We start from the raw sequence: 26,616 nt of genomic DNA on the forward strand, positions 1-26,616 counted from the left end.
ATCCTTCTAATGAGTGAATTATTTCTTACCATCCTTCTAATTATCAGTTAGTTTGGAGACAGTGACTCCCAAACATCTGCTATCTTAGGATACTCCTTGTCTGCCCATCCTGTTCTGCTTGCAATAAATTTTGTACAAAGGTCACATTGTTCTAAATCTTTGCCAGCTATCAAAAGCTTGCAGATACAGTTGGTTTCAGCTAATTTGTGATTGCTAGGGCATCCAACTGTGCCAAAGGTGAAAAGTGCACCCTGAGGAAGACTGCTTCATCTTGAAGACCCCTGCCCATGACCATCGGAGGGCAATGTGCAAGCACCAAAAGGGAGGAGACTTATGATAATGAGTATCTAAACTAATTGTAATATCCCTGTTGGACTCTCCAGAACCTAATGAATATTCATGTTTGTGTGTAATAAATATCTGCTTGTTTAACCCTCAGGGTACAAGTTAGGAGGAGCGATCCCCCTTGCACCCGGCACCATAATAAGCATACCTGCTTTATAACTGAGTTGTAGAGTCTGATTCTGTGCTTCAGCTTCTCTGGGCACCCTCTGCCAGTGCCCCAGCACCCTCACATGGAAGAACTTCTGCCTAAGAGCTCATCTCAATCTCCCTTCTGTCAGGATAAAGCCATTCCCCCTTATCCTGTCCCTTGTACAAAGTCATGGTCCCCACTGTGCACACCTCAGCTGCCCTTCTGTCCCTCTCCATGGGATCCGGGAGCCTTCCCCAAGCAACCCTGGGTCTCACCCACCAGAAGGCCAAGGTCAAATCCACCGACACTTGCTGTATGGCAATACCTTAGCATCCGCTTGAGGTTTATAGGTGCACAATGCACAGAAGGGATAGTTTACACACACAAACGCTGAACACCGAGTGACTCCTCCTAGCCCTACACCACTGACCAGCACCCATCAGCTTCTGAGAACCAGTTTGGTGCTCCCAAGGTTGTTTTTCAGGGCGTAGCTGAAGCGATGAACAATCTGTCAGACCCCAGGCGGAAGCCCCTGCCTGAGGAGGCCCCGCTGCCAACCCCGGGCCCGGCTCCCTCAGCTCACTGAACCCCATCGACCCCAGCCGCTCACACCCTCGGGCAGCGCCCTTGGGCGGGCTCGGGCGCAGGCGCGGCAGCTGCCACATAGCGGCGCATGCGCGGCAGCGCGGGTTGGGCGGCAGTCGGTGGGGTTATGTCGGGCCGCGGGCGTCGGGGCCGTGGCCGTGGCCGTGGCCGGCCGAGGCCGCAGTCGGGGCAGCCGCAGAGCGAGGCGGCTGGCGGCTCTGTGAGGTGGTGGCGGCGGCGGCGGGGGGAGTCGGGGACAGGGTGGTCCTCCGGGGCGGGCGCGCGCGCTGACGGTTGTCTCCGGTGTCCCGCAGGGTGAGCCGGTTCTGCCCGCAGTGCGGGTTCGGCGTGGAGCCCACGTTCCGCTTCTGCCCGGCCTGTGGTGGGAGGCTGCACGCGCCGCTGCAGCAGCAGCAGCAGCAGCAGGAGGAGGAGAAGGAGCCGGCATCGCCCCCGCCGCCGCCGCAGCCGTCCACGAGTCCCGCGGGCTCCCCGGGGACGGCACCAGCACGGTCCCCGGCCTGGCCCGGCTCCCGCTCGCCCCACAAGCTGCGGCGCGGCCCGGCGGAGCCCCTGCCAGTGAATGTAGTCCTGACGGACCAGGGCGGCCGGCGGTGGAAGCTAGTCCGGCTCCTGGAGCGGGGCGGCTGCGGGCTGGTGTACGAAGGTGCTGTGGGCCCGGGGTGGGCGGGGGGCTGGTTCCTGGCTGTCCGCAGCAACTCGCGGCTGCTGCCTTGCTTCACCTTTCTGGTTTTTAGGCTCAAACCTGAACTGCTGCCAGCACTGGTGTATGATGTAGGCAGAGGCCAAAGGGAGGTGGGGGGGTGGCTTTAACCTGCAAGATGGGAGACTGAGATGAGCTCTTAGGCAGAAGTTCTTCCCTGTGAGGGTGCTGAGGCGCTGGCACAGGTTGCCCAGAGAAGCTGTGGCTGCCCCATCCCTGGCAGTGTTCAAGGCCGGGCTGGATGGGGCTTGGAGCAACCTGGTCTAGTGGAAGGTGTCCCTCCTGTGGCAGAGGGTTGGAACTGGATGGACTTCAGGGTCCCTTCCAACCCAAACCTGCCTGGGATTCTATGAATATTGACCAAATGCCAGTTCTGGATTCTTGGCCTGTTTTGGCTGCCAAAAGCCAGCTAAATCATATGGACTGCTTCTCAGCTGCTTAGTGACCGCTGATCTTTTTTTTTTCCAGTCTGCTTGTAAACTTCTAAAGGAAAGGTTTCAATCTTATTCTTTGTTGGAAACTGCTCTTGGAGGGATTTTCTCCATTAGTAAGTTTTGCCTGACACTTGGCTTTATTTTTTTTTTTCATTACTTATGCTTGTTGCATAACAAAGTCTGGGCATCCACTTACGGCTTTATAAAGATGTGAGGCTGGAAAAAGAGAAAATATTGTTGCTGTTACAGTGGTTTTATAGAAACAGCTTTTAGGTGATGCAGTAGGTAACCTCTGTATAGAACCTGGTCTAAGAGCAGGAGCAGAGGAGGTATCCCAAGGGCACGTAGTGAGTGCCAAGTCCTTTTGGTGGAGGAAGGCCACATATTAGTCTTAACAGATTAGCAGAGCAGAAGAGACTTTGGCGTCTCTTGCAGATCTTTGACAAACCGCGAACTGAGCTGGAGGGAATACTCAACAAACGAATCTGGAGGTGCCTTTGAGGTTCTACTAATGATTTGTTCTTTACATGCCATCTTCAAAGCACCCCTCTACTGTAGCCATGCTGAGATGCTTCTGTGGCTTAAGCAGAACTGCACTTGCAGCATGTCAGGGTGCTGTGCTTCTGGAGCAAGGTAAGGATTATCTTGTAGTGATCTGGGAAGACCTTGTCACAGAGGATGCTCCTGCAAAGACCAAGTGAAAGAAGCAGAGGATAAGTAGAAGCAGCTGCACAGGCTGTGTTTAATGGTGCAGCTGATGCTGCACTGCCTCTTTCCTGTGCTCTTGTAACCACATCTGTTCCATCCTTCCACAGCGCAGTCAGCATCTGGAGCCTGTCCTCAAAAGCAAAGATACTCCCTCAAACTTGTGAGTTTTGATCCATCTGGGTAAGGAATAGTGAAGTGCATAGTGTGTTGTGTCCAGGGCCTGGCATATCTGCCCTGCAGGGCTGAGAGGAATGTCCCAGGAACTCAGAGAAGGTGAACACAGAGGCCCCACCTTGCTTAGGAGATGGATGTAACTTCCTGAGAGTGTCATGCTTGGATTTCAGTAGAATTTGGCTCTTCCACTAAAGGTGTGAAGAAAATAGATATGAGGATTAAACCCCCCACAAGCCCTAATTAGAGAAGGTTTGCCTCTTTGATCTGCCAGGCTCAGTAACCTCCAAAACTGGATCTGGTGGTGTAAGGTGGAGCTCTCAATTCACTAATGTCAGATCTACTTTTTTCCTCTGTGGCAAGTGTGTATGTGCCCTGCTGAAGTCTGGGGAAATGGGGAGGTTAGAATTGGTTGGCTGTGCTGAAGTAGTGTGATGCACCAGCACTGAGAGGCTCTGTAAGGCCAGAGCATGTTTTCAAATCAAACAGTAATTCTAATTGGAGTTCTGAGCCAGCTTTCCAGGCACTTGCCAATAACCTGGGCTCTCCAGAAATGTGCTGTTTCCAGTAATGGCTGCTCTGCAGTGGAATCCAATTGATTGATATTCAGTAACTCACAAACCAGAGCAGAGAGGCTATTTTCTTGTCTGCCGTGGCACCTGGGGTTGCTTGTCTGTGGGAGGACGAGTGCTGACAGCTCTGGGGGGACCTGGTGAAAAGTCACCGTCCCTTTTGAGACATTTAGCAGCTGAAGAAAGAATAGTGCTAATGAGAAAAGACAGCCAAGTGCCACAAAACAAGAAACAGTGGGTGTGAAGCTTTACAGAAGGAAACTTGCGTACACAAAACTCCCAACGACCCTGTTTTGCACCTTTGGCATCTTTCGGTGTTTTGCTTGGTAGCCTTCTGCTGGCCCAGCCCAGCTCTTGCCTGGTGAGGAATGTACAGTCTGATAATGCACACAAGAGCAGTTGGCCTCCTGGCTTTGGTGGCTCAGATCTGCTCACCAGGCAAGGTGCTGAATAAAATACCCTCTGGAACATGGGTGTTTGTGTTGTCTGGGGCCTGCTGATCATCCAGCTACCTCAGCTGGTTGTGGGTAGGGCATTTGGGGTCAAACCAGCTAGCATATGAAACTGCTGCTTCCTCCCCTGTGTGATGGCATCTGTCTTAAGTTAGTTTGCAGTGTGCTGGATATACATACATGTGTGCATAGGCAAACACATACACATCCTTCCAGTGCCTAAAGGGGCTGCAAGAAACCTGGAGAGAGGCTTTGGACAAGGGTCTGTAGGGACAGGACAAGGGGGAATGGCTTTAACCTGACAGAGGGGAGACTGAGATGAGCTCTTAGGCAGAAGCTCTTCCCTGTGAGGGTGCTGAGGTGCTGGCACAGGGTGCCCAGAGAAGCTGTGGCTGCCCCATCCCTGGCAGTGTTCAAGGCCAGGCTGGACGGGGCTTGAAGCGACCTGGTCTAGTGGAAGGTGTCCCTCCAGTGGCAGGGGTTTGGAACTGGATGAGCTTTAAGGTTCCTTCCAACCCAGGCCAGTCTGGGATTCTTTGATACTGACTGTAAACTATACGCATTTCAGTTCACTCAGTAACAGCAGTAGTGAAAGTGCAGTACTTCTTGCTGATTTAAAAAGCTGGATGTAAGATGTCAGCACGCAGCCCAGCTTTAGAGCTACGGACTTTCTCCCTTTCTGGCAACTAGAATAAAATGTTACAGCTCTCTGAGACTTGCTTGTTTACAGAATAACCTCATCTGTGCTGTGGGTAACAAGGTCACCTCTGCGCCTTTTTTTGAGCTTTGGGGCTGGAGCTCTCTCTATGTTGTTGACATGGTTCTAACCCACAAGCAGTTGTAAATGGTAATGCCTGAAATGTCCAATGTCAGATGGCTGCTCCCTTGTTCTGTGCTGATCTCGGAGCGTTTCTGGTGGTTGGGTGCAGCATTAGTGACCCAAAAGACCTGAGCTTTGTTGTTGCTCTGGTATTTCTTTCTTTGTGGGGTTTTGTTGCTCTCTTTAAAATGAGTAGTGAAGGTCCTGTAGCGATCTTGCCCAAGATCTTGTGATGTGTAGTGATCTTGCCCCCTCATATAGCAGGGGGGTGTGGCTGTAGTAACGCTCCTTCCTCTTCCCTGTAGGATGTAAAAGGTGGAAGGATCTACAATGAACAGAATTTCTTCCAGCGAGCTGCGAAGGCAGCCACAGGTTGGTGCTTCTTGGAGGGGCGGGGAGGAGGCTGCTTGTAGGAAACTTCCACCCCTTTCTCATCAGTCATGCAGGTCTCGCCAATGGCGAGGCTGGAAGGAACTAATTCACTGTTTGGGTTGTGTCAGAGAGCTGAGAAGTTGAGTCCTGGGAGCCTGCTCTCCCAGGAGCCCCTGTGTACCTGGATACTGCAGTATTCGCATTTTGAAGCTCTCTTCCCCTGTCTTGATCTCGCTGTAGCTGTTCAGCCCTGCAGCCTGACCTGCTTGGTTCCTTCTTTCTTCTGTGCCCCTTCCATGGGCATTTCTGTCACCTCCTGTCTGGTATTTACTGCATTGACCCAGAAACCTGAGCCACAAAACATGGGCTGGGGTGATGGAGGAGTTCACATCAAACCCACACTTCTGGGAGGACTATAAAAATCTTCTCTAGCCGTCTCTCCTGTCTTTCTTATTTTTCCTTGCTCTATAGCAACTACACACCTTAGTCTGCTCTGGTATTCCTGCATCCTGTCTGTCCCACTCTTGCTCTGCAGCACTGTGCATTGACACACAGATACCCCAACACATAAGGCTGACATTTCTGGGACAGAATCACTGTGAGATTGGATCCAGCTGTAGCTGCCCAGGGCAGAGCACCCATCGGAGAAAGGGCATCCCAGACTGAGCTCCTTCCTGCTGGATCTGCTGGGCAGCATCTGCTGCACTCTATCCTGCTTTCTCCCATTCTAGTGGAGAAGTGGAGGAAGGGGCACTCTGTGCCATTGCTGGGAATTCCCAATTGCGTTGGCTTTGGACTGCATGCAGAGAGCTACAGGTGAGTTGACTCTGTGAAGGGCACAGCTGATTCACAACTGCCACCACCTTGCACTTTCCCTCTTCTTGCTGTCTGCTATTCCTCTTCTCATTGTCTCCTGGGCTCCCAACCCTATGCACTGCTCCTATCTCATTGATTAACAAATGGTTTGCCCCATTATCCCATTCCCTTCAGTCCTTGTGTTGCTGGTGAAGTCATTGCTTTTGCTGCTTCCTACTTCTTTCCCCTTATTCCTGCCTTTTAAGTTTAACCCGAAGGGGAAGCTCAGGCTTTATATCTGCAACACTTGATCAGCTTCTCTCCCCTTTTCAAGAAGTCTTCTGTTACCAGAAGTTTTGGAAATGTTTGCCCAGACCCATTGAAGCTGAAGGGGGCTCTACTCAGCGGGGATGGCTTGGCAAGTGGCTATGGCAGGGTTTCCAGATTGGATGCTGTGTGCTACACCCTTGTCTTTTGTAGGTTTTTGGTGTTCTCTGACTTAGGGCGAACTCTTCAGTCTGTCCTGAATGATGGCTTGCACCTACTGAGGGAGAAGGCAGCTTTTCAGATTGTAGTCCGGCTGGTATGTAGAGAACCACTACTTCCTAAGAGACTTTTCCAGAAAGTACCTATAACTTTCTTCTGGATCTCTCAAAGGTGCTGTAAAGCTGACTTGGGGGGTTGGTTGAGGTCTCTCAGTAGTATCTCTTGAGCTAGTAGTAAACTTGAGTAGCATCTTTTGGACGATATGTCACCTTGAAGGAATTTGGGATAAGGAGAGAGACCTGACAGTTGAACATTAGAGGCTGAGAGACATGGACCTTTGTTTGCCTCTCTACACAGCTGCAAGAAGCTGGGGAGGCTCCAGCTCAGTGACAGGCAAGGTGCTGAGGGAGTCTGTGTAGCTCTGATATGCTCATCTCTTCTGTTTGCTCCTAGCTTGACTGCCTGGAGTACATCCATGAGAATGAGTATGTGCATGGGGACATCACAGCTGAGAACATCTATTTGAACCCAGCAGACCACATGCAGGTAGGGAACGATGCTGTGCAGGTGGGCTTGAGAAATAGGATAGAGCAACACCCAGGTTTTCCTGGGGCTGGGCAGTGCAGCGCAGCCTGTGCAGTGCACAGGCAGGTGCTGTGGTGCAGGGTTGTGGGACTGTGAGCAGAATTCACACCATGCACACACTCGGACTTCTTGATGTCTTCTAGGTGACCCTCGCAGGCTATTGCTTTGCCTTCCGTTATTGCCCAGGAGGTAAGCATGTGGCTTGGCGCGAGGGCAGCAGGACCCCTCATGAGGGCACGATAGAGTTCATCAGTGTGGACAGCCACAAGGGTGCAGGTGAGTTGGTTTCTCTCCTGAGCTCAGCTCTAGAGCTGTTGCTGTGGCAGTGATGGCTGGAGCTGGGGCTCCCTGCTGGCATTTCTGTTACTCCTGCTTTCCAGGCATTCACATGCACCTGGAACCAAGCTCCTGTTTAGGCTGTTTACTGTTGCCTCTCTCTGGGCTGCTGCATTGGGACTTGGCAGGTCACTCAGTGACTGCAGCAAGAGGTGCTCCATCTGGAGCCTTGGCTACTGCAGGCATGCAAGGAATAGAAAACAGGGCAGCTTTGTGCTGGCTTAGCAGGGATCTGATTCAATCCAGGTTGGATCCCTGCCCAAAAGAGATTAGCAGCAGGCTCTGCTCTGACCTTGAAGCAGTGAGAGCTGGGAAGATATTTAAATTAGCCAGTTCCTCTCCTGGCTGGGATGTGACTGTTCTCTCCCAGTGTGCAGACTGGGAAAATCTTCCACCGGAGGCTGAGAGGTGACTGTGAGTTAGCAGCATTCCAGAAGTATTGATAGCCCAGAGCACATCTTAACAAAGCTCTTGCATTTCTTCTGCTCTTTAGTCTTGTGCCACTTCAGGAGACTGCCTGTCCTACAGAGGGGGCATGTCAAATATGGACTTCCAGGGTTGTGCAGAAAATGCTGATGTCCTTTGGGGGAGAGGCACTAGCCTGGGTCTCCCAAACTCTGTTGTGAATCTTTCTTCCCATCAGGACCATCTCGCCGAAGTGACTTGGAATCTCTGGGCTACTGTCTTCTGAAATGGATCTGTGGCTTCTTGCCTTGGTCTGATGAGCTGGACAAAGTAGAAACTGTGATGGAAAAGAAGGAAAAGTAGGAGAAATCATCTCACCCACCCTTGCTACTTTCTTGCTCAGCAGAAAGCAGGGAGGGAAGTTTTGTGTTTGAAGAGAAATCACTTGGGCACAGGACGCTTATAGGGCTGTGGGTAACTCCCACTGTAGAAGCTGAGCCTGGCCAAAGGGTGTTTGATGGATCCTGTTTTCTGCTCCATTCAGAATGTGGCCATCTAAATTCAGCCTTGTTTCTTTTCTGTCCCTATTGCCCAAGACAGGCTGCTTAGGCACCTGCTCCATTGCTCCTAATCTGACAGCTCTCTACACTGATCATTCCAGGTACAGAGAGGATGTGAAATGCCTTCTCCAGCTGTGCTACAGGCAGAGATCCATTCCAGGTACAGGCTTGCTCTCTCTGGCAGTGTGACTTGGGGAAGGAGGATTGAGGGTACCTGAAGTTAGAGCCTTCTCTGTGCTGGGGTGCTCATCCACAGTGGCTGCCACTGGCAGTGGTGACCAATGACTGCACGGACTGATGAGCTCCTGTGGACAAATCCCTTGTTTTTACAGCAAAACAAGGAGGACTGCTACCTATTGTCTCTATCCATGAGCCTTGCTGGAGAGGCACATATGGGCAGCTCTGTAGAGACAGCTGGGGCTACTGTGCTGCTCCATGAAGTGATGCTGTTGGCCTTGCAGATGCCCTACAGAGCTACCTGCAGCAAGTAATGGCGCTGGAGTATGAGGCAAAGCCTGACTATGAGGCCCTGCGGCAGCTCTTTAAGAAGCCACTGGAAAAGATGAAAGCTTCAGCTTATGACTCGGTGGATATCAAAATGGTGCCCTGAGTAAGTGCCATGGTTTGGATGGCAGCAGCATGGAGCACTTGTCCCCCTGCACTGCTGTGAGCACAGCAGCAGCTTGGTGCTGCTGCCCTGCTCCATGTGCCCCAGGGTGCCTGGGGAGGTGAGCATGGAGCAGGCTGCAAGATCTCTTTCCTGACGTGTGGAGGGAGTGCTGGCCCTTCACCATTTCCAGTAAAGAGCCTATCCCAGTGCTAAAAGTCAGGCTTCGCCTGTGTCACAGCATGTTTCCTCCATTTCTGTCTAGAAATACTTGTCCTTGGAGGAATCCAGGCAGGGTTAACAAAGCAGGGTTGAACAATCTGCAGGGGTGCGGAGGTGGTAACAAAATGCAGATTGATGCACTCTGGTCCTTTTAAAATTCCTGTCTTTAAAGAACCAAGGCTCTGAGCTGTAGCTTTTGCTTTTCCTTTTCAGAAAGCTGCTTTAGCTCTGGTTTTACTGCCTCAGGCCTGTGGCATTAAGTGATGGCTCTAGACACAGGTGCTCTGTTCTGTCCAGGAGGCACCTCCAAGACTGAGGCTTTGACAGAGATGGGCCTTGTTTTAGCCTCAGCAAGGCCACTAGATTAAGCACCAAACCCCAACACACAGAGCTAGCTCCTCATCACCTCTATTACTCTTCTGGGAAGGAATTGAACTGCTGTTCATATTTTATTCCTTTTTTTTTCAGATCAAGAGAAATTGCACAGCAAAAGTGTTGAAAGCTTTCTGCAGCGTGAGGCCTTTCTTACAGCTATTTAACTTTTACCCACGTATTTTAGAACAGTTTTAATGTGAGCCAATGCTAAATTTTGAGCTGCTGTTGTAAGAAGTTAATGTGAAGATGCCCCTGTGTGGTAGGTTGTTGTAAGAACTGTGATGTAGCCACGAGAAGGGCAAAGTGTGGCACAGAAAACTAAATCAGGGACCTCTTTTTTAACTAGTGACAGTACATAGTTTTGTAATAAACTTTGTGGCCAAGCACTCAGAGCTGCTCTGTGTTGGTTGTGTGGTATAGTCAAGGCTTTTCTGGAGCTGCTGTAGCTGTGAGGGTGGTTGCAGCAGGGTGTTCTCCCAGCTGCTCATGATATTTAATGCAAGATATTAATTCCAAGAACTAGACTCTGACCTCAACTTCCCCCATCCCATGTTCTCACAGGCCCAGGGCAGTGTGACACAACTCACTGAAGTAAGACATGGAGCCACCTGTATTAAAAAAGTTTTTTATAAAAAAAAAAAATTGCTACACTGTGTGTATCTGAACTGCTGCCGACTGCCACAGTAACTTCTAACCAGAGGAAAAGGCAGAGTCCAGTTCCAGTGTTCAATTCAGTGATGTCTCCTGCACGTCTTGTACCTTGGTATTTCAGTGGTGTTTGTCAAGGGAAGATGTTCTCATGTTCACAGGCTGAAGGAGATGTAGCCCAGGCTTGCTGAGCTGAGGTCAGTGGAGGTGGCCAGCACAGATTTTATCATTGGCAAGAGAAGCAGATGCTGCCCTTGCAGCTAAGGTGCCAGTAGGAAGCCCTAAATTAAGGCTTTCAGTAAGAGACTGACTGCCCTTCCTGTGTTGCTGCCTGGGTCTAGTGTTCAAGCGAGTTGTGCTTTCCTTGAGGACATGTTAATGGAAACAGCAAGGAAGACTGTGCAAGACACAAAGTGAAGTGGAAGGCAGCAGCTGGAGGAAGCAGTTCAACCACAGTTGCAGCAGAGACTAACAGTTCACAGAGATCACGTTACTGGAGCACTCGGCAGTAAAGCGTTAAGGCACAAAAGGAGGATTTTTTAGGGGAGGAAAACATGGCAGCTAGAGCCAGAGGCAATGGAGAGGTAGGTAAAACAGAAGCTCAGACCTGCAGTGAGCCTTCATTTACCTTGACTGTATCCATAAAAACCTTGTATCAGTGCAGCAAATGATATATACATAGAAGAGGGAAGCACCAGCTAAGTGAGACAGTACCTGGCCAGAAGGAAAAGGCAGCACATCCTCAAAAAGGTTTTTCAAGTGGAAGAATTCAAACATAGTGTTCCAGCAAATAATTTGAGAACCAAAGTCCAGTCCTTTCATTTATGGTACCAGGCCTCACAGCGAAGCAAGGACACGACAAGTTCATTCCTATCACCAAGGAATAACTGTTGAGGTATGACAGAAGTGAGCTTTAACATTTCCTATGTGGAGAAGGATCTTAGTTTGCAGAGGATCAGACAACAGGGAATACTTTAAAGGCAGTTATCAAGGAAGGAAGTGGCCCAGAAGTGAGCTACAGGTTACAAAAGAGACATAAGCAAAGTTGAGGGGAAGGGCTCTTTTTGGAGGTACTGACAATTATTCACTATCATCCCTGTATGGCTACAACAGAAACACTGATTCCAGAAAAGAGCATGAGGAAATCAGAGGCTGAAGAAGCCCAAGTTGACCCTTTCTTCACTGTGTTCTGCCACATTTTTCCTCTTAACTTGCCTTCTGTCACGCTTGCCTGTGCCAGGCCTAGCACAGGCTGACTGTAAACATGGTTCCAGGTAGTGAGGCAGGTATGGCTCCTTGCTCCTGGCACTGCCAGCAGACAGTGCTGAGGTAGGTTTCAGAGGTACTCCAAGGCTGCCTTCTAAAGAAGACATAGGACTGGCACTGTTGACAGAAGAGTAGCCTGAGCTCCCTTCCAGGTTAGAATTTCTTGGTGTGAGATATGCTGAAAGGCTGTGAGTGTCATCCAGCAGGTTTGCCTCCCCCAGGGGCACTGTGTGCCCACCCCACTCCACAGTTAGGTTGTCCTCATCGCTGGAGTCCTGACAGCAGTGCTCTGCAGGATCCATGTAAACCACTGTCATGTCCAGGATCCCACTGGGACTTGTCACTGCAGGATGGTGAAAGAAAAAAATTAGTTTTGATTTGGGCAACACCAAGCAGGCATTCAAGCAGAAAACAATCAACCGAGAGTGGAAATTTAATGTCTACCTACACATGGGAGGGTAGAGCACTAAATTCACCCTCATTTCATGGAATGGTTTTGGTTGGAAGAGACCTTAAAGCTCATCCAGTGCCAATGCTCTGCCATGGTGAGGGACACCTTCCAATAGACCAGGTTGCTTCAAGACCTGTCCAACCTGGCCCTAAACACTGCCAGGGATGGGACAGCCACAGTTTCTCCAGGCAACCTGTGCCAGTGCCTCACCACCCTCAGAGGGAAGAACTTCCTAGTGCCATATCTCACTCTCTCGTTTCATGTTAAAGCCATTCCTCCTTGTCTTATCACTACCTGCCCTTGTGAAAAGTCCCTTTCCAGTTAAAACAGAATCTTCCCCCCCCCCCTCCTGACTGTTTGGATAGCTACCAAGAGCTGTTTAGAAAATGAACAGCCAGTCCTAAAGTCAGCAAGATTGATAATACAGCATGTCTAACTCAGTGGGACATCACATTTTGTCCACTATCAGCAGGACCTGCAAACAGGCTCCCTTTGAAATGCTGAGCAGCTACAGATGCTTCATCACACTCTGAAGCAGTCTAGAGAAAGAGAACAGATATATACCTCTAAAATAGTTCAACAGTTATAACCACGGGGGAAGGGGGAGAGTTTTTCCAACTGGTCTTCAGCTGAAAGTTCAGGCTTCTGTTGCCTGAGAAACAGTTTTAAGCAAAGATAAAAAGACAGTTTTAATTCTCATCTGCTTTTATAAAGGAGAACAAACCCCTCACCATCTCCATCTCTCTCGCCTTCACTTTCCTGATCACCTTCATAACCAGAGCAGGAATCTAAACTCCAGTCTAGGAAGTTATCTAGAAGACTTTCCTCCTGGGTGGATAGCTCTGCTGTGGGTGTAGTCACAAAGCTGCCTCTGTCATCCTGAATGCTGTCTTCCCTCCTCCTGTAGCAAGGAAATCCACAAGTCACACATTAAAATCCAAGTCTTTTGTCTCTTTTCACAAGTATGATAAGGTAATTGCAGAAAGATTTATCATATTTAAGAATGAAACCTCAGGATACCAGAGGAGGAAAAGCTCATGCTGATCTTCAGCAACATTTACAGTGAGGAGTTATACTGGCCTTTTAGTTCTCTTGCCAGAGGGAGAGCTTAGGAAAGTCTGAATTTCCACCACATTTGTATGCAAGGGATTGGGCTCTGGGTCCTCCTGTTTCACACCCAGCACTGAACAGAGCTGGCTGTAACTCATCATCTGAAAAATTGAAGAGCCAGTAAGAATTAGACCATGAGATTCCCATGAAGAATAAACAGCCAGGAGGAGGCTATTTATTTTCCAAGAGAAATCTATCCCAGTGAGTTCTTCCCACATGTACTCAAACAGAGCAGTTAACGTCCCACAGATCAAGGTTAAAGCTACCACTTTAGATATCTTCTCCAAAAGTCTGAAGTTAGAACCCACTTCCCATTATTTACAGCTTATCACATCCTGCTGTATGGTAGCTTTGCTCTGGGTATCAGACATCAGCAAAGACAGACCAAGAGCTCACTCACCTTCTCCTTGCCTATCTCTTCATAACGCTCATCCTCAAATCGTTGTTTCACTGCAGTTAAGGACACCTGCCTATAATCCTTTGGGACATCATCGTGGAAGCTGGAAAGAAATATTAAAGCCCTAATCTTAGAATGGATTATATGAAACAATATTAACAAGTGCTCCCAGCTCCCTCTGTCCATCTCAACTCTGTGCTAACGAAGTTGGTGTTTCAGCAGAGCTACTAGGCAGCTAGATAGGACACTTGGTTTCTAAGCATAGGAGAATCTAATTCATTTTCTGTTCCTGAGAATAATCAAAATATTTGCCTTGTACTCTTGTAAAACGAGCTACTTGTGCTCCTGGAACTCCTTCTGAAGCTCCCCAATAAGCCAGTTTCAGTCTTCTGAAAATGAGCTGTTTGGCAAGCTGAAACCTGTGAAGCCTTGAGGAGCATAAAACCCAGAGCCACTACCAGATGGGAGAAATAGAAGAGCTGTCCCTGAACTGGCCCGTTTCCCCTTTGTGCCTTGTGTCAGGGGAAACACGGCAGTTTGCCAAAGCCATCTCTGCCACTGGGAAGGGCTGACCCTATTGGCGCAGCATGTCTACGAGAGCTGGAATCCAAGTACAAATGTGCCCTCCCAAAGAGTTCCAAAATTATTACCACTTTTGGTAGAGGCTTAGGACACAGGGCAGGAGGTCTTCAAGGGAGAAACCAGTGCACTCAGACAGCTGGCTGGTCCAGGGGCGTGCTGGGAAGAGAACACACATTACAATTGCACAGAGCTTAGCAGTTTTGTAACCAGAGACATGTTTTTAAGTGACAAAGATCATGATCTTTACAAGCTTATCCCTGTACATAGTTCATAATTAGCTTCAAGGGTAGGTTTACCTGCCAAACTGAAGTTATACCTAAGTATAGAAATCTTCAGTCTCATTTAAACACAAAGTTTGCGTAGTCTGACTCTTGTTCATTATAGCTATTAAGAGGTAAACCAGGACTAAATTCAGCTCTTCATTCTGAAATCTTATACCCGGTCTCCTCCCCCAGCCAAGTGATTGGGACATATTGTCTAAAGACTAAGCAACCCCCAAAACCCTAAAGGCTTCCTAAAGAGACAAAGCAGGCTGACATTCCATGCTGAGCTCCACTTAAGGCTAGGTTTGTTACCTTGCCTGTGTAGTATCTTAGCCAGCAGCAGCGCTGCAGCTGCCACCTGAGCTGGAGAATACACACAAAGGCTTGTGTTTAAGAGTGACAGTTCGCAAATGAAGCTGTAAAGGTGAAGAGTTCTTCTCTCGAGTGAGACAATGTTTGACAATACATCTTTGTAGTCCACAATGGTAGGTATCTAGTGCAGAGAGGAGAACAGAGGTTGGGAATATAAGACAAGCACTGAGTATTTAGAACAGTTGTTTATAGGAGATGCTGTTCTCATTACATCATGACTTTGTTTTTCTAACTACTACACTGACATTGAAACATTCTCCAGTGAAAGAATAAATGGCTTAAGTTTTAATCTCTACAGAAAGGCAGAGGGTTTTGTATCTGCATGCTCTGAAATACAGATGGTCTCCACAGTTGTTAGAGAACACTCACATAAAACCAACCTCTTAGATAAGGAGAAGGGCTAATTGCAATAGCCTGACTTCACCAGCAGCCCAGGGGGTGAAATACTCCGTCCACTTTCCAAACTCACCCTTATCTTTCCTTCTAGGGCAGAAATGATCTCGCCCATCATTCGGACCAAGTCTTCATATTTGTAGGTGTTGTCTGTGAGCCACACAGCTTCCCGGATTGTCAGGATCTCTTTGCTGATGAAACTGCAGTAGGAACAGTCAGCCCCAGAAGAAAGTGAATGTGCAAACCTGTGCACTGATTTTTTTTTGTGGCAGATAAATGCACCCAAGATGACCAAAGGGTTAAACAACTTTGTAAGCTACTTTCCCAGGAAAGAAAGAACAGCAGCTCTTAATTTATTTCACCTTTAAGCTGGAACCACCTACTACAATGTTCAGAATTCCTCATTTATGAAACATTCTCTAGGTTAAGATGCAAGATATTAAGGAAACAATCACAGAAGAATAATTTTACACTACAACATGTGGTTCATCTCAACACAACAGACTAAACTATGCAACATCGCTGCTGCAGTTGTTCCTTATGAGTAACCCACTCATACTAATGTGGCATGAAAGACTTCAGTTGCTGACTGAATGCATTTAGACCATATTTTTAAATATGAAAAATTCCACCACTATGGAGTTTTTCATATTTAAAAACATGTTCAAGGAGTTACATTGTGCCTCATTTGCAGTGATTGTGTTTGTATGTGAACACAGCTCAAGCAGCAGTCAATGTAGAAGAAAGACAAAGATTCTTTCTAGCACTATTATTAGTAGGGGAGAGGAAGTTTGAGCTGCAGAAATGAATTTGAATTATCACAATAAGAGCCTCTGTTCACCAGTCAGAACCCTACCGTGTGCAAATGACCATGCAGGCTATTCCCAAAAGCTGGAGTCGAGCCCGAGGTACAGGTCTCATCTTCAAGTAACGATCCACACATCCCACTGTCATGTGAAGGCATAGGCTAGAGAAGTCTTTCATGGTAGCCACTTCCACCAGCCAGTCAATCAGGATGTACCTAGACAGGAAAGAGACATAATCTGCACAGTTAGAAGCCATTCAAAGCGTGCTGAACAACCTCCCCATTCCTCATTACCAAGTCCCTTCTTCACCCCAAAGTTCCAAGCCAGAAAATTGCACCAAAAGAATTACCAGAAAAATGACATGCTGCACTGAGATAAGGATTTAAAACCAGAGGCCTGTTAGACTCTGAAGGTCAACAGGCTTAAGGTGTCTGTGAAATGGAATTAGAAACTGTCCTATAATAGGTGCTTGCACAAGGAAAATGTGGGGCACATCAGTTGGGAGGCTAAATGCCACTTACGATAACTAGAGAGTAATTGTAACTCCAACAAGCCAAACAGTGCCTCCAGTTCTCGGTTAGTACTGACAAATGCAAGAACTTAGAGTCCAGAAAAAACTCTCACACCCTCATTTCAGGTCTTCATCAGGGCTTGAAATAAGGGCTTTGGTACTTCCTCTGTGAAATGCCGTGTGTTTCTCTGATTGTACATGATGCATCACAGAAGAGAAAAGCAAAAAACTTCTATCTTCCAACAGACCTTCTTGTAGATTTGTTTCCCTCTGCAGACATAGAGGGAAATAGGCAACAGATTCTGCTGTATGGCTTGACTCCTGGATCTGAGTTTTTACCTCATTGTTTCATTCATTCCTTTCTGCACAATGAAGATACTTTGCTTGTTGATGGGAAGAGAAGCTTGAAAGATTTGAGACACCATTTCACTGGAAGATTTTGCTTCTAATCCTAGTTGGTTTCCATTACCACAAGCTTTGGCTAAAGCTATCTGTAGGAGAGAGAACACAAAAGAAAGTTTGTTGTTTCTTTTTTATCAAATGCAGACTAAAGCAGGACAGGATCCTGTAATTTTCCTGCTGAAATTAGAAAGCAAACATGACAAACTACTTGGATCAGTAGATCTTAAGTTTGGCTTCAACTTGAACACACATTATTTGGGGCAGGCTTTTAAGTGCATCAAAAGATGTGTCTTTACTCAGATTGTACCAGAGGCCAGCTGTCTTTTCCAAAAGACTGGGACCGACAGAGTAAATATACACACACAGAGATACTACTCAGCAATTTTGACCCTGCTTCTAAAGGGAGGAGTCTAAACCTACAGTGGCCACATAGAAAGACCAAATAAAGTCTGTTTTCCTGGAAAAGTCAGTCTTACCTGTGCTTCCCAGCAGCCCTTCGCTGCAAAGTCTCTTAGTTTCCTGAGACTTTGGAGGTATCTGCCAGGATCTGACATCTACAGAGAGGAATGCAAACAGATTTTAAACCCCATCACCTTTACACAATGAACAGGACTGTAGTACTAATATCCAGAGAAAAATCACATCCTGTGGATTCTTGGATTAGTTCACAAACAGCCTGTTTCTCAACACGATGACAAGGCTGTTTTTAAGGACCTGGCTGCAATTCTTGTCCAAAGTCTCACAGGAATGAGACAGATCACTCAGGATTCCAACAGGAGAGCTTTGGCAGATTTGCTGATCATGCAAGCAGCTTCCCCTCTCCTGTTCCCCAGTGAGTCATATCATCACTAGCCAGCAGAGTCAGTAATAAAGGAACTCTGCTTGCATCTTGGCTACAACTGCTCGTAGACGCACTTTAAACACTGAAGCAGACACAAAGCTCATTTAAGATAGTTCTTGGTGCTCTCTTTGTTTATGAAGGAGGTAAGTTCTGAGGAACAGCAATTTCCTTCTGTGTACACTCATGCATAACAGATCTAGAAGCTACAGGAAAGAAGCTGTTTTGGGAAAAAAAAAACCCACACTACTTACAGCAGCCTTTTTGTTGCTTTCCCAAAGGAGGTAGGAGCTGTTTAAACAACCCTGCTTGGAAGATTCTTCAAACATTTCAAGGGATTCTTTTCTTTTTTCTTCATCCTGAGAACAAAAGGCACAATGATATTTTTGCTGTCCAACCAACAGATGCCAGGTCTCAATACTCCAGAACCCACTGAAAGCTACAGAGCAGAACCAACCAGTTACAAGTCCCCTTCACACTATGAGGGTTGAGCTCCCACATCCACTCGGCGCTGCCACTGGAAGTTCCAGGAAGCCTGCAGTGGTTTCCCTCAGCAAGACAAAAACTTTTTGGCTTGTTTGCCACTGAAGAACTGGGTTTTTTTTTTTGGATATGCATTATGACTGGAAGACTTCCTTTCAGACCTGAACACACTGCAAGCCCATGATCAAGCCAAAATTAATTTCACTGTTTGTAGAATCCAATAAACTAAGTTGATGATGTTCCTTTAAAAAAAACCCAACAAATTAAACTCATGAGAGCAGAATTTCCTAACCTACTTGAGAAATATAAGAGCATTTGACTGATTATTTGTTTTTTAAATCAAGGTAAGCAGCATTAGCACCACCGAAAAAAGGTACCTGAGCACATCAAACCAGAAACACTGCTCACCTCAAAGAGACTCAAGATCTTGGCCAAGCAGTGGAGAATAGATCCTTTTTCAGCCTGAAGAAAGCAATTGAGATAAAGTATTGTTAAAGATAAAGAACAGTGGCAATTTTTGCTAGTAATTCCAGAGTACAGTATTATTTGCCTTTCAATCATTCCTCCCCTTTCCTTTCCCCAATGTTTTGTTACCTATGAGACCTTACTGTCTCTCTCAGGAGACACAGTACAAGCCTCTGGCACTCATGATATACCACCAAGTGTGGTTTGGCAATAAATTCATTAAAATGATTGATCCACAGTCATTTAAGCAACAAGAGCATAGGAGCAACTTGGGGAAATAAAATACATTTTCTGAAATAACCAGATGCCTATGTTAAAGTCAAAGGCAGAAGGAAATCTTACTTTCTCCAACTGACACACTGCTTTGAGACTCTCATAGACCACAGCTTTACAACAGCTTCCACTCAGGGACCAGGGAGGACGGATGAAAAGCCAGATAAATGGAGCTGCAGACACATTCAGACGCTCTGCCAGGCTGAAGAAATGGGATGCCTTTAATCCGTTCACTTCCGCACGGCCCTCATCAGATATGGACACTGAACAAAACCATCCGGAAATCATTTAGAGTTTATTCACAATGCCTGCTTAGGATTTAGTTAGGCCAAGTCAGACAAAAGGACAGAATTAGGTAAAGACTGATCAGCATCTTCCTTTTAGAGCCTTAAAAATCATGCAGATGGCAAGAAAAATCTCTCTGCAACCAGTCTTTAGGAATATAAAACCCTAAGCTGGGGAGGGAGGTGGTTCTGCAAATAGCAGCAGCCAAAGCAATGATAATTCCTGTTAGTAAACAAACTGGTACAAAAGCCACTTGCCTTGCAGGTACCCTCTGCAAGGAGTAAGCCTCTTCTCTTACATTTATCACATGAGGTAAATAACCAAGTCTGATCAGTTTATAAAGGATAACTTCTAAACATGAAATCACAAGCTATGCATTGACTTCTCTAGAAGAGCTGTGCACTATACTATCACTTAACACCTAGCAGTTTAGTGGCTAGTGCTAAAGCTGCACTGAAGAGGTGTCACAGTAAATGAGACCCAACCACCCACTGAACACAGCAGACTGGCCCTCCACTTCACTGCTGTAGAATTACGCACAAAACCACCAGTGTTTGATACAGGAGAAACAGCTTTGTAAGCAACCAGTAAAAGTGCCAGCTTTATGATGAGACAGTCTCATCTGTACCTACAAGTAAGTCTGTAGCTCATCTACATTTCCTTCTGTTGTGCCATCTTCCCCAAAAACCTAAGTACAAGCTTCCACACTTACAGCCTTCATTGTACAAGTACGCTATGCCCAGCTTCACAGCAGCTTCGAAGTTACCCCTTTCAGCAGCCCTGAATGGGGAATAAAGAAGATACTTGAGGTTGACATCAGGAGGTGCCTCCAAGCCCACATTCTCAAGCAAGTTACTTCAGTGGAGGATAGGATGTCACCTAGTGATCAGCAACCGTAGAGTACTGTCACTACAGAAGTTTGACCCAAGTTACTCCGAGGCTTTTCTTGCTGCAATCCTTTTGTATGCCCCCATCCAGGATAATTTAACAATTCACAGGAATGGTTTCTCATTCCCATGCAACACCCGAAACAACAGAATGCAGTAACATCTTTTGGTTCCTGTACCCTCAAGGACATGCATCAAGCCCTTGAACTCCTCCCTTGCAAACTGATGTGCACATAAGCAGTCTTCTTCAGAAGGAACATAATACACACATAGTCTGAAGCAAAACAACTGTCATGACATTTAAACTGAGAGATGCCCTTCAAATCAGGTGGATAGAGACATTCTCCATACTTTTAAAGCACATTCATCATCCTTTCAAGCCTCACTCATTTTAATACTGTAATGTGCCCATTTTTCAATACTTTTGTGAGCAAGAAGTGCACAAACCAATTTAGACTCAGAAATATGGTTATGCTCTTCAGCCTCTGATGTCACTTGCACATTCATATGAACGCACCAGTAGCAGGTTTTAGTTAATGTGCTATCTTTCCTTAAATATTAGTGCCCTTAAAGAGAAATAACTTTGGTACACGTAATGGGCTCTGCTCCAGTTAGAGACAGCAGTTACAAGCTTCAATTTCAACATGAAATCAACAATCCTTTATCACCCTGAGCAAAGACTTCTACAGAAAGGGAAGGTCAGATCCTCCCACTGATAGTGAGGACTCACTAGAATTATGTATCTACCTTTAAAAACCAGCTTCTTCTATGAGGTCAGACAAATTTGATTCTTAAAGCTTACCTTTCAAACATCTTCAGATTGCTTGGAGACGGCCATATTTCTTGGAAACTTGCACATGCCCAAACACTAGCATGATTATCCACAAGGTATTTAAGATGTGAATGCACCTGCAAAGGGGCAGTGTAAATAAGAATTACTAAAATAAAAGGACCAACAGAAAAACAGTTCTTTGCAATTTGATTTCAGACAGGTATCAAATTAGTTACAAGTTACAACCCCATGCAATGCTACAGGCTTGAGGAAGAGCAGCTGGAAAGCTGCCCATGGAAAAGGACCTGGTGTGCTGATTGACGGAGCTGAACATGAGCAAGCTTGTGCCTTAGGCAGTCAAGAAGCCAACAGCGCCCTGGCCTGTATCAGCACCATTGTGGCAGCAGAACCAGGGCAGTGATTGTTACCATGTACTGGGCACTGGTGAGGCTGCATCTTTAATCCTGTGTTCAACCCTGGGCCCCCCACTACAAGAGAGACATTGAGGTGCTGGAGCAGGTTCAGAGAGGGGCAATGAAGCTGGTAAAGGGTCTGGAGCACAAGTGTGATGAGGAACTGCTGAGGGAACTGGGGGCTTTAGTCTGGAGATGAGAAGGCTTCAGGGAGGACCTTACTGGCCTCTACAAGTACCTGAAAGGAGGATGGAGCCAGGAGGTGGCTGGTCTTTGCTCCCAAGTAAAAAGGGTAGAACAAGAGGAAACAGCCTCATGTTGTGTCACGGGAGGGTTAGACTGGATATTACAAACAATTCCTTCCCCAAAGGGTGGTCAGGCATTAAAACAGGCTGTCCAGGGTATTGGTGGAATCACCATCCCTGGAAGTGTTTACAAACTGTGTAGATGAGGCCCTTAATGATGTGATTTAGTGATGGCCTTGGCAGTGCTGGGGAATGGTTGGACTTGATGACCTTAAAGGTCTTTTCCAACCCAGCTGATTCCATGATTCTAATCATAACTTGTTACCTGTCTAATCCCCATAAAGGCCAGGCCAGGCCAAACCAGTTTGTTCAGCCACAGTCATCTAGTAGGACAATTCCCATAAAAAATTTACATAGAACACTCAAATGCTAATCTTCTTCAAACTGAGTCCTGAGAAATAAAACTGCTACTGGGGTAGCAAAAACCTAATTACTGCATGTATGATGCTTTGGTTCTCCTCAGGTTTACTCTGATATGAGAAGCCACCCTTTCCCCTGTGCAGTCCTGGCTCCTAAAGGCAGAGACCAGCCACGGTGCGGGACAGAGGGGAAGCAGTAGTGGACTCACAGCTCTGACTGAGAGGATGTCCTCAGCAGGAAGGCCTTTCAGAACGTGGAACAGAACATCCTCAGGCAGGCTTAACAACGTCAGGACTCGAGGCCGCTTTCTTACCCTTCGCTTTGAAGGGAAAGAAAAACATCTGGAACATCTACAGTGAATCACTAGAAAATAAAACCTCTGTTAGTGATGGAACAGTACAAGCAGAAAATACAATACAGAGCACACATGTACCTAAATACATGTTTACTTCAGTACCTATTTACTGCAGCACAGGACACTTCTTCAAACATATTAATCACAGAAGTTTAGCATGGGTCATATAATGCTGTAAGACTGAGCCACAGAGCAGCAAGTGCCCCCTTCAATTTAGTTAATTAAGCTGAGAGGCTCAGAAGGGATGGCTCATGCTTGAGTTCTCTTCACCAAAAAACCCTTCATGCCCGTTTGACTGTGTTTAGTTAACCTGTCACTACTGCAACTTCATTTACCTACCACAAGCCCAACTTTTCTTTCTCAGTTGATAGCAGTCACAAACTGCAGAGCCCACAGACAGTTTATTCAAAGCAGAATTGATGCATCAGACTCAATTACTTAATACTGGGATTTCAGTTTGCAAAGTGGAGGTCAGCTGGGTTGTCAGCAGGTTCCTTAACAGGAGCCTGCAGATTCCTAAAGGGTCCATGAACCATGGCTACCACTGAGCTAATACATGTTTTCCTGTTCCTACATGCTATTAATGTCCTTGGCACATCAGGTTTAATGAAATGAACCACCAGCCTGACACAAAATAGCACCCAGTATCTCACAAGCAGCACGTTACCGTTTACCTGTCTTTGATTAAAAAAGCTATTCCCATGAAAATACAAGCTTTTAGATGTGTGCAAGGCAGAACACTGCTGTCCTTTGCATCCACTTCCACTTTCTGGAACAAACTTCAGCACCACTATTGCCATGGAAAAGGAATGGACTTCCACACTGGTATGCCAGCTATACCAAAATGAACATCCAAATGACTGGGGGGCATGGGGTACTTGGGCAACTCAGGGACGAGAAAATTTAGTTTCAAAGGCCAGGAAGTCGCAAAAGAAAATTCTCAAGTTGCTGCCTCCCCAAACCAGAGTGGTTGGGGCTGGAAGAGCCCTGCGGAGCTCACCCAGCTGGGTCCAGGTTTGGAAACCTGCAGATTCCACAACTTGCACCGTCTTGAGCCTAAAACTTGCTTTTTCTTGTGCTTAAATGGGCTTCTCACCTATCCATTTGAGCCCAGCAGCCGAGATCCATCTTACCTGCAGCTCCATCGTAACCTACATTCCTCAATATCCACTTGCGGAGCTGGAAGCGCTAAAGCGCTTCCCGCTAGGTGCTGCCACGGCTCCTCCAGCGAGGCTGAGGGAAAAGCGCGGCCCCACTCACCGACACCCCGGCGAGGCGGCAGAACCCTGAGCAGCGCGGCCCGGGTTGACCGGAGCCCCCCGGCCCCTTCTCCCCCGCCAATTTCCCCTTTCCCGCCGCCGCTGTTTGAATTTCGGCGCGCAGCCGCCACCGCTGCCGCCGGCCTCTCAGCTCGCCCGAGAGCCGCAGCGGAACCCGCGCAATGCCCGCTCCCCCGGGGCGCAGCCCTCCCACTCCCGCCGCCTTCAGAGAGAGCCCAGAGAGGGGTGAGGGAGGAGCAAGCGGGCCGGCACGCACTCACCGCCCGCTTTCATCGCAGTGCGTCCCCAGACACCGAGCAGACACCAGCCAAGGGAGCTACACCAGACAACTACTATGGGAATCGTAGAATCATAGAATAGTTAGGGTTGGAAAGGACATTAAGATCATCAAGTTCCAACCCCCCTGCCATGGGCAGGGACACCTCACACTAAACCATATCACCCGAGGCCTCGTCCAACCTGGCCTTGAACACTACCAGGGATGGAGCATTCACAACTTCCCTGGGCAACCCATTCCAGTGCCTCACCACCCTTACAGTGAAGAATTTCCTCCTTATATCCAATCTAAACTTCCTCTGTTTAAGTTTTAACCCGTTAACACCTTGTCCTATCACTACAGTCCCTAATGAAGAGTCCCTCTCCAGCATCCCTATAGGCTCCCTTCAGACACTGGAAGGCTGCTATGAGATCTCCACGCAGCCTTCTCTTCTCCAGGCTGAACAGCCCCAACTTTCTCAGCCTGTCTTCATACAGGAGGTGCTCCAGTCCCCTGATCACCCTCGTGGTCCTTCTCTGGACTTGTTCCAACAGTTCCATGTCCTTTTAATGTTGAGGACACCAGAACTGCACACAATACTCCAGGTGAGGTCTTGTGAGAGCAGAGTAGAGGGGCAGGATCACCTCCTTCGACCTGCTGGTCACGCTCCTTTTGATGCAGCCCAGGATACGGTCGGCTTTCTGGGCTGCAAGCGCACACTGAAGCCGGCTCATGTTCATTTTCTCATCAACCAACACCCCCAAGTCCTTCTCTGCAGGGCTGCTCTGAATCTCTTCTCTGCCCAACCTGTAGCTGTGCCTGGGATTGCTCTGACCCAGGTGTAGGACCTTGCACTTGGCATGGTTAAACTTCATGAGGTTGGCATCACCCCACCTCACAAGCGTGTCAAGGTCCCTCTGGATGGCATTCCTTCCCTCCAGGTTATCAACCGAACCACACAGCTTGGTGTCATTGGCAAACTTGCTTGTGCTTTATTTCCATCTACTTGCAACCTGAGTTTCTGTGGCATAAGAGTGTCAGTGCTGGAGCAAGAGCAGCAGGGCGAATGTGCTTGCTAGAGGAAGACATGGGGCTGCCCAAGCAGCACCTTGAATCCTGTGTTCAGTTCTGGATCCCTCACTACTAGAGAGATATTGATGATCTTAGAGGTCTTTTCCAATCCAGCTGATTCCATGGTTCTGTGACAGAGTCCATTTCTGATGTCCAGAAGTGCAGTGTCACCCCACAGCCCAGAGCCCTGCTCTGCCCCTCTAGTGGCCTTGCATGAGGCTGAGGGGGAATTAGGAAGACAATTGGGAGTCAGAGTTCAAACCCGAGTCAAGGACGAAGAGGAAAGCCCTGATTCTCAGGAGGCAAAGTGCAGAGGGTGATAAAGAGGGGTACTGAAAAGGCTGGCAGGCAAACAGAGCAACATAGGGAAAATCAGCTCCTGCTTTAGTTCACCTGAGGATTTTCCTGAGCCTTTTAGAAAGAGCAGCAGCAAGAGGGGCTGTCATTTTGTGGGACATGAAATGACTGTGTCACAATTTGCAATGTGAAACTTTTCCACTTTGTGTACCTTGAATAAACGCTGTCAGCTCCAGAAAGGTCTCTTCCTCGTAGTGTGTGTGTGTTTTATTTAAGGACACCCCTAGATTTCACAAGTGCTTTTCATCGCTTGAACACAAACTTCTGGATGCTTCTCAGCTCATACACCTTTGCAAGGGGTCAGGAGAGCTTTGAACCATCACCAGTGATCCCATTCTATGGTTGAGGAGCCTGAGCTCTGCTGCTTGAGCTCACACCACAGTGCTGGCTATGCTGGGGTGGGCAGCCCCTCAGGCACTCCCCATGGGGGATGAGCTGCTGTGGACAAGCTTTCTCCCATTCAGATCCACCTCTACCTCCATCCATAAAGCTGTGTAATGTTCCTGGTGAGCACAGCAGCTGCTGACATGGAAAAGCGGTACCAGGAGCCCAGAGAATATTTATCTTCTTTTAGTTGAGAAGTGTTTTGAGATAAAAAGTTAATCATGTTGTTGGCTATTTTTCCTTATTTCTTCTCCCCCCACAGCTGTTTCTGTCAACTAAAAATAAGTTGAACCAGCAAACAAAATGTGAATAATCAGCTCCCCATGGAGAGCTAAAATAGCAGGAGATGCTCCTTGAGTCATAGGTGATCTGCTTCCCTCAGGTAGATCCCATTCTTTACAGACATTGGAGCAGCAGAAGGCGGCAGGGCAGGGGGGAGGATATATGTGAGGGACAGATTATAACCAAACCCTGGGTGGTGCAGGGAGGTGGGAGTGGAGATTTTTCAGAAGCAGTTTTGTCCTGTTTTGTCCTCTCTAGAATGGGATGGCAGAACATCCAGATAGTTTTACTGCCAACAACAAACAAGATCAGTGGCTGACTGGTGTGTGATGGGATTCACGTTCATGGAATCCCAGCCTGGTTTGGGTTGGAAGGGACCTGAAAGCTCATCCAGTTCCAACCCCCTGCCATGGGCAGGGACACCTTCTACCAGACCAGATTGCTCCAAGCCTCATCCAACCTGGCCTTGAACACTGCCAGGGATGGGACAGCCACAGCTTCTCTGGGCACCCTGTGCCAGAGCCTCAGCACCCTCACAGGGAAGAACTTCTGCCTTGTATCTAAACTAAATCCCTCCTTTTTGAGTCTGAACCCATTACCCCTTGTTTTATCACTACAATCCCTGACAAAGAGTCCCTCTCCAGCATCCTTGTAGGCCGCTTCAG

The 26,616-nt window shown here is 47.6% G+C and overlaps 2 protein-coding genes across 2 annotated transcripts; one reads left to right on the forward strand and one right to left on the reverse strand.

Moving 5' to 3' along the window:
• Positions 1-1,148: 1,148 nt before the first annotated feature.
• Positions 1,149-9,918, forward strand: VRK3 (VRK serine/threonine kinase 3). Its single transcript, XM_057408021.1, has 12 exons — positions 1,149-1,285; positions 1,375-1,727; positions 3,034-3,086; positions 5,247-5,313; positions 6,045-6,129; positions 6,589-6,691; positions 7,048-7,140; positions 7,323-7,455; positions 8,159-8,279; positions 8,582-8,640; positions 8,942-9,090; positions 9,778-9,918. Exons 1-11 carry the CDS (start codon positions 1,149-1,151, stop codon positions 9,088-9,090), a joined length of 1,353 nt encoding a protein of 450 aa, XP_057264004.1. The 3' UTR covers positions 9,778-9,918.
• A 1,546-nt stretch (positions 9,919-11,464) lies between these two features.
• CCNF (cyclin F) lies at positions 11,465-23,625 on the reverse strand. Its single transcript, XM_057408022.1, has 17 exons — positions 23,493-23,625; positions 22,175-22,329; positions 20,919-21,025; positions 19,942-20,009; positions 19,014-19,207; positions 18,615-18,668; positions 17,978-18,082; positions 17,362-17,439; positions 16,823-16,974; positions 16,023-16,187; positions 15,243-15,366; positions 14,714-14,894; positions 14,207-14,294; positions 13,560-13,659; positions 13,130-13,260; positions 12,781-12,950; positions 11,465-11,941 (listed from the first exon to the last, which is right to left on the reverse strand). Coding segments are annotated over exons 1-17 (2,337 nt in total). The 5' UTR covers positions 23,494-23,625; the 3' UTR covers positions 11,465-11,477.
• Between the last annotated feature and the right edge of the window lie 2,991 nt (positions 23,626-26,616).

The sequence above is a fragment of the Pezoporus wallicus genome, unplaced genomic scaffold (genome assembly GCF_028554395.1).
Source record: "Pezoporus wallicus isolate ANWC-B61680 ecotype Strahan unplaced genomic scaffold, APGP_CSIRO_Pwel_v1 contig_4012, whole genome shotgun sequence".
Classification (NCBI taxonomy): Eukaryota; Metazoa; Chordata; class Aves; order Psittaciformes; family Psittacidae; genus Pezoporus; species Pezoporus wallicus.

Bases quoted from the DNA above. Each gene is read 5' to 3' on its own strand.
- VRK3 (XM_057408021.1), top strand. From the start codon at position 1,149: ATGCGCGGCAGCGCGGGTTGGGCGGCAGTCGGTGGGGTTATGTCGGGC. The intron at 1,728-3,033 runs GTGCTGTGGGCC...ATCCTTCCACAG, and splicing joins CTGCGGGCTGGTGTACGAAG to CGCAGTCAGCATCTGGAGCC. The intron at 6,130-6,588 runs GTGAGTTGACTC...TGTCTTTTGTAG, and splicing joins CTGCATGCAGAGAGCTACAG to GTTTTTGGTGTTCTCTGACT.
- CCNF (XM_057408022.1), bottom strand. The intron at 18,669-19,013 runs GTAAGATTTCCT...TGCTTTCTTCAG, and splicing joins CAGTGTGTCAGTTGGAGAAA to GCTGAAAAAGGATCTATTCT. The intron at 14,895-15,242 runs GTGAGTTTGGAA...TCTCTGCACTAG, and splicing joins CCCTAGAAGGAAAGATAAGG to ATACCTACCATTGTGGACTA.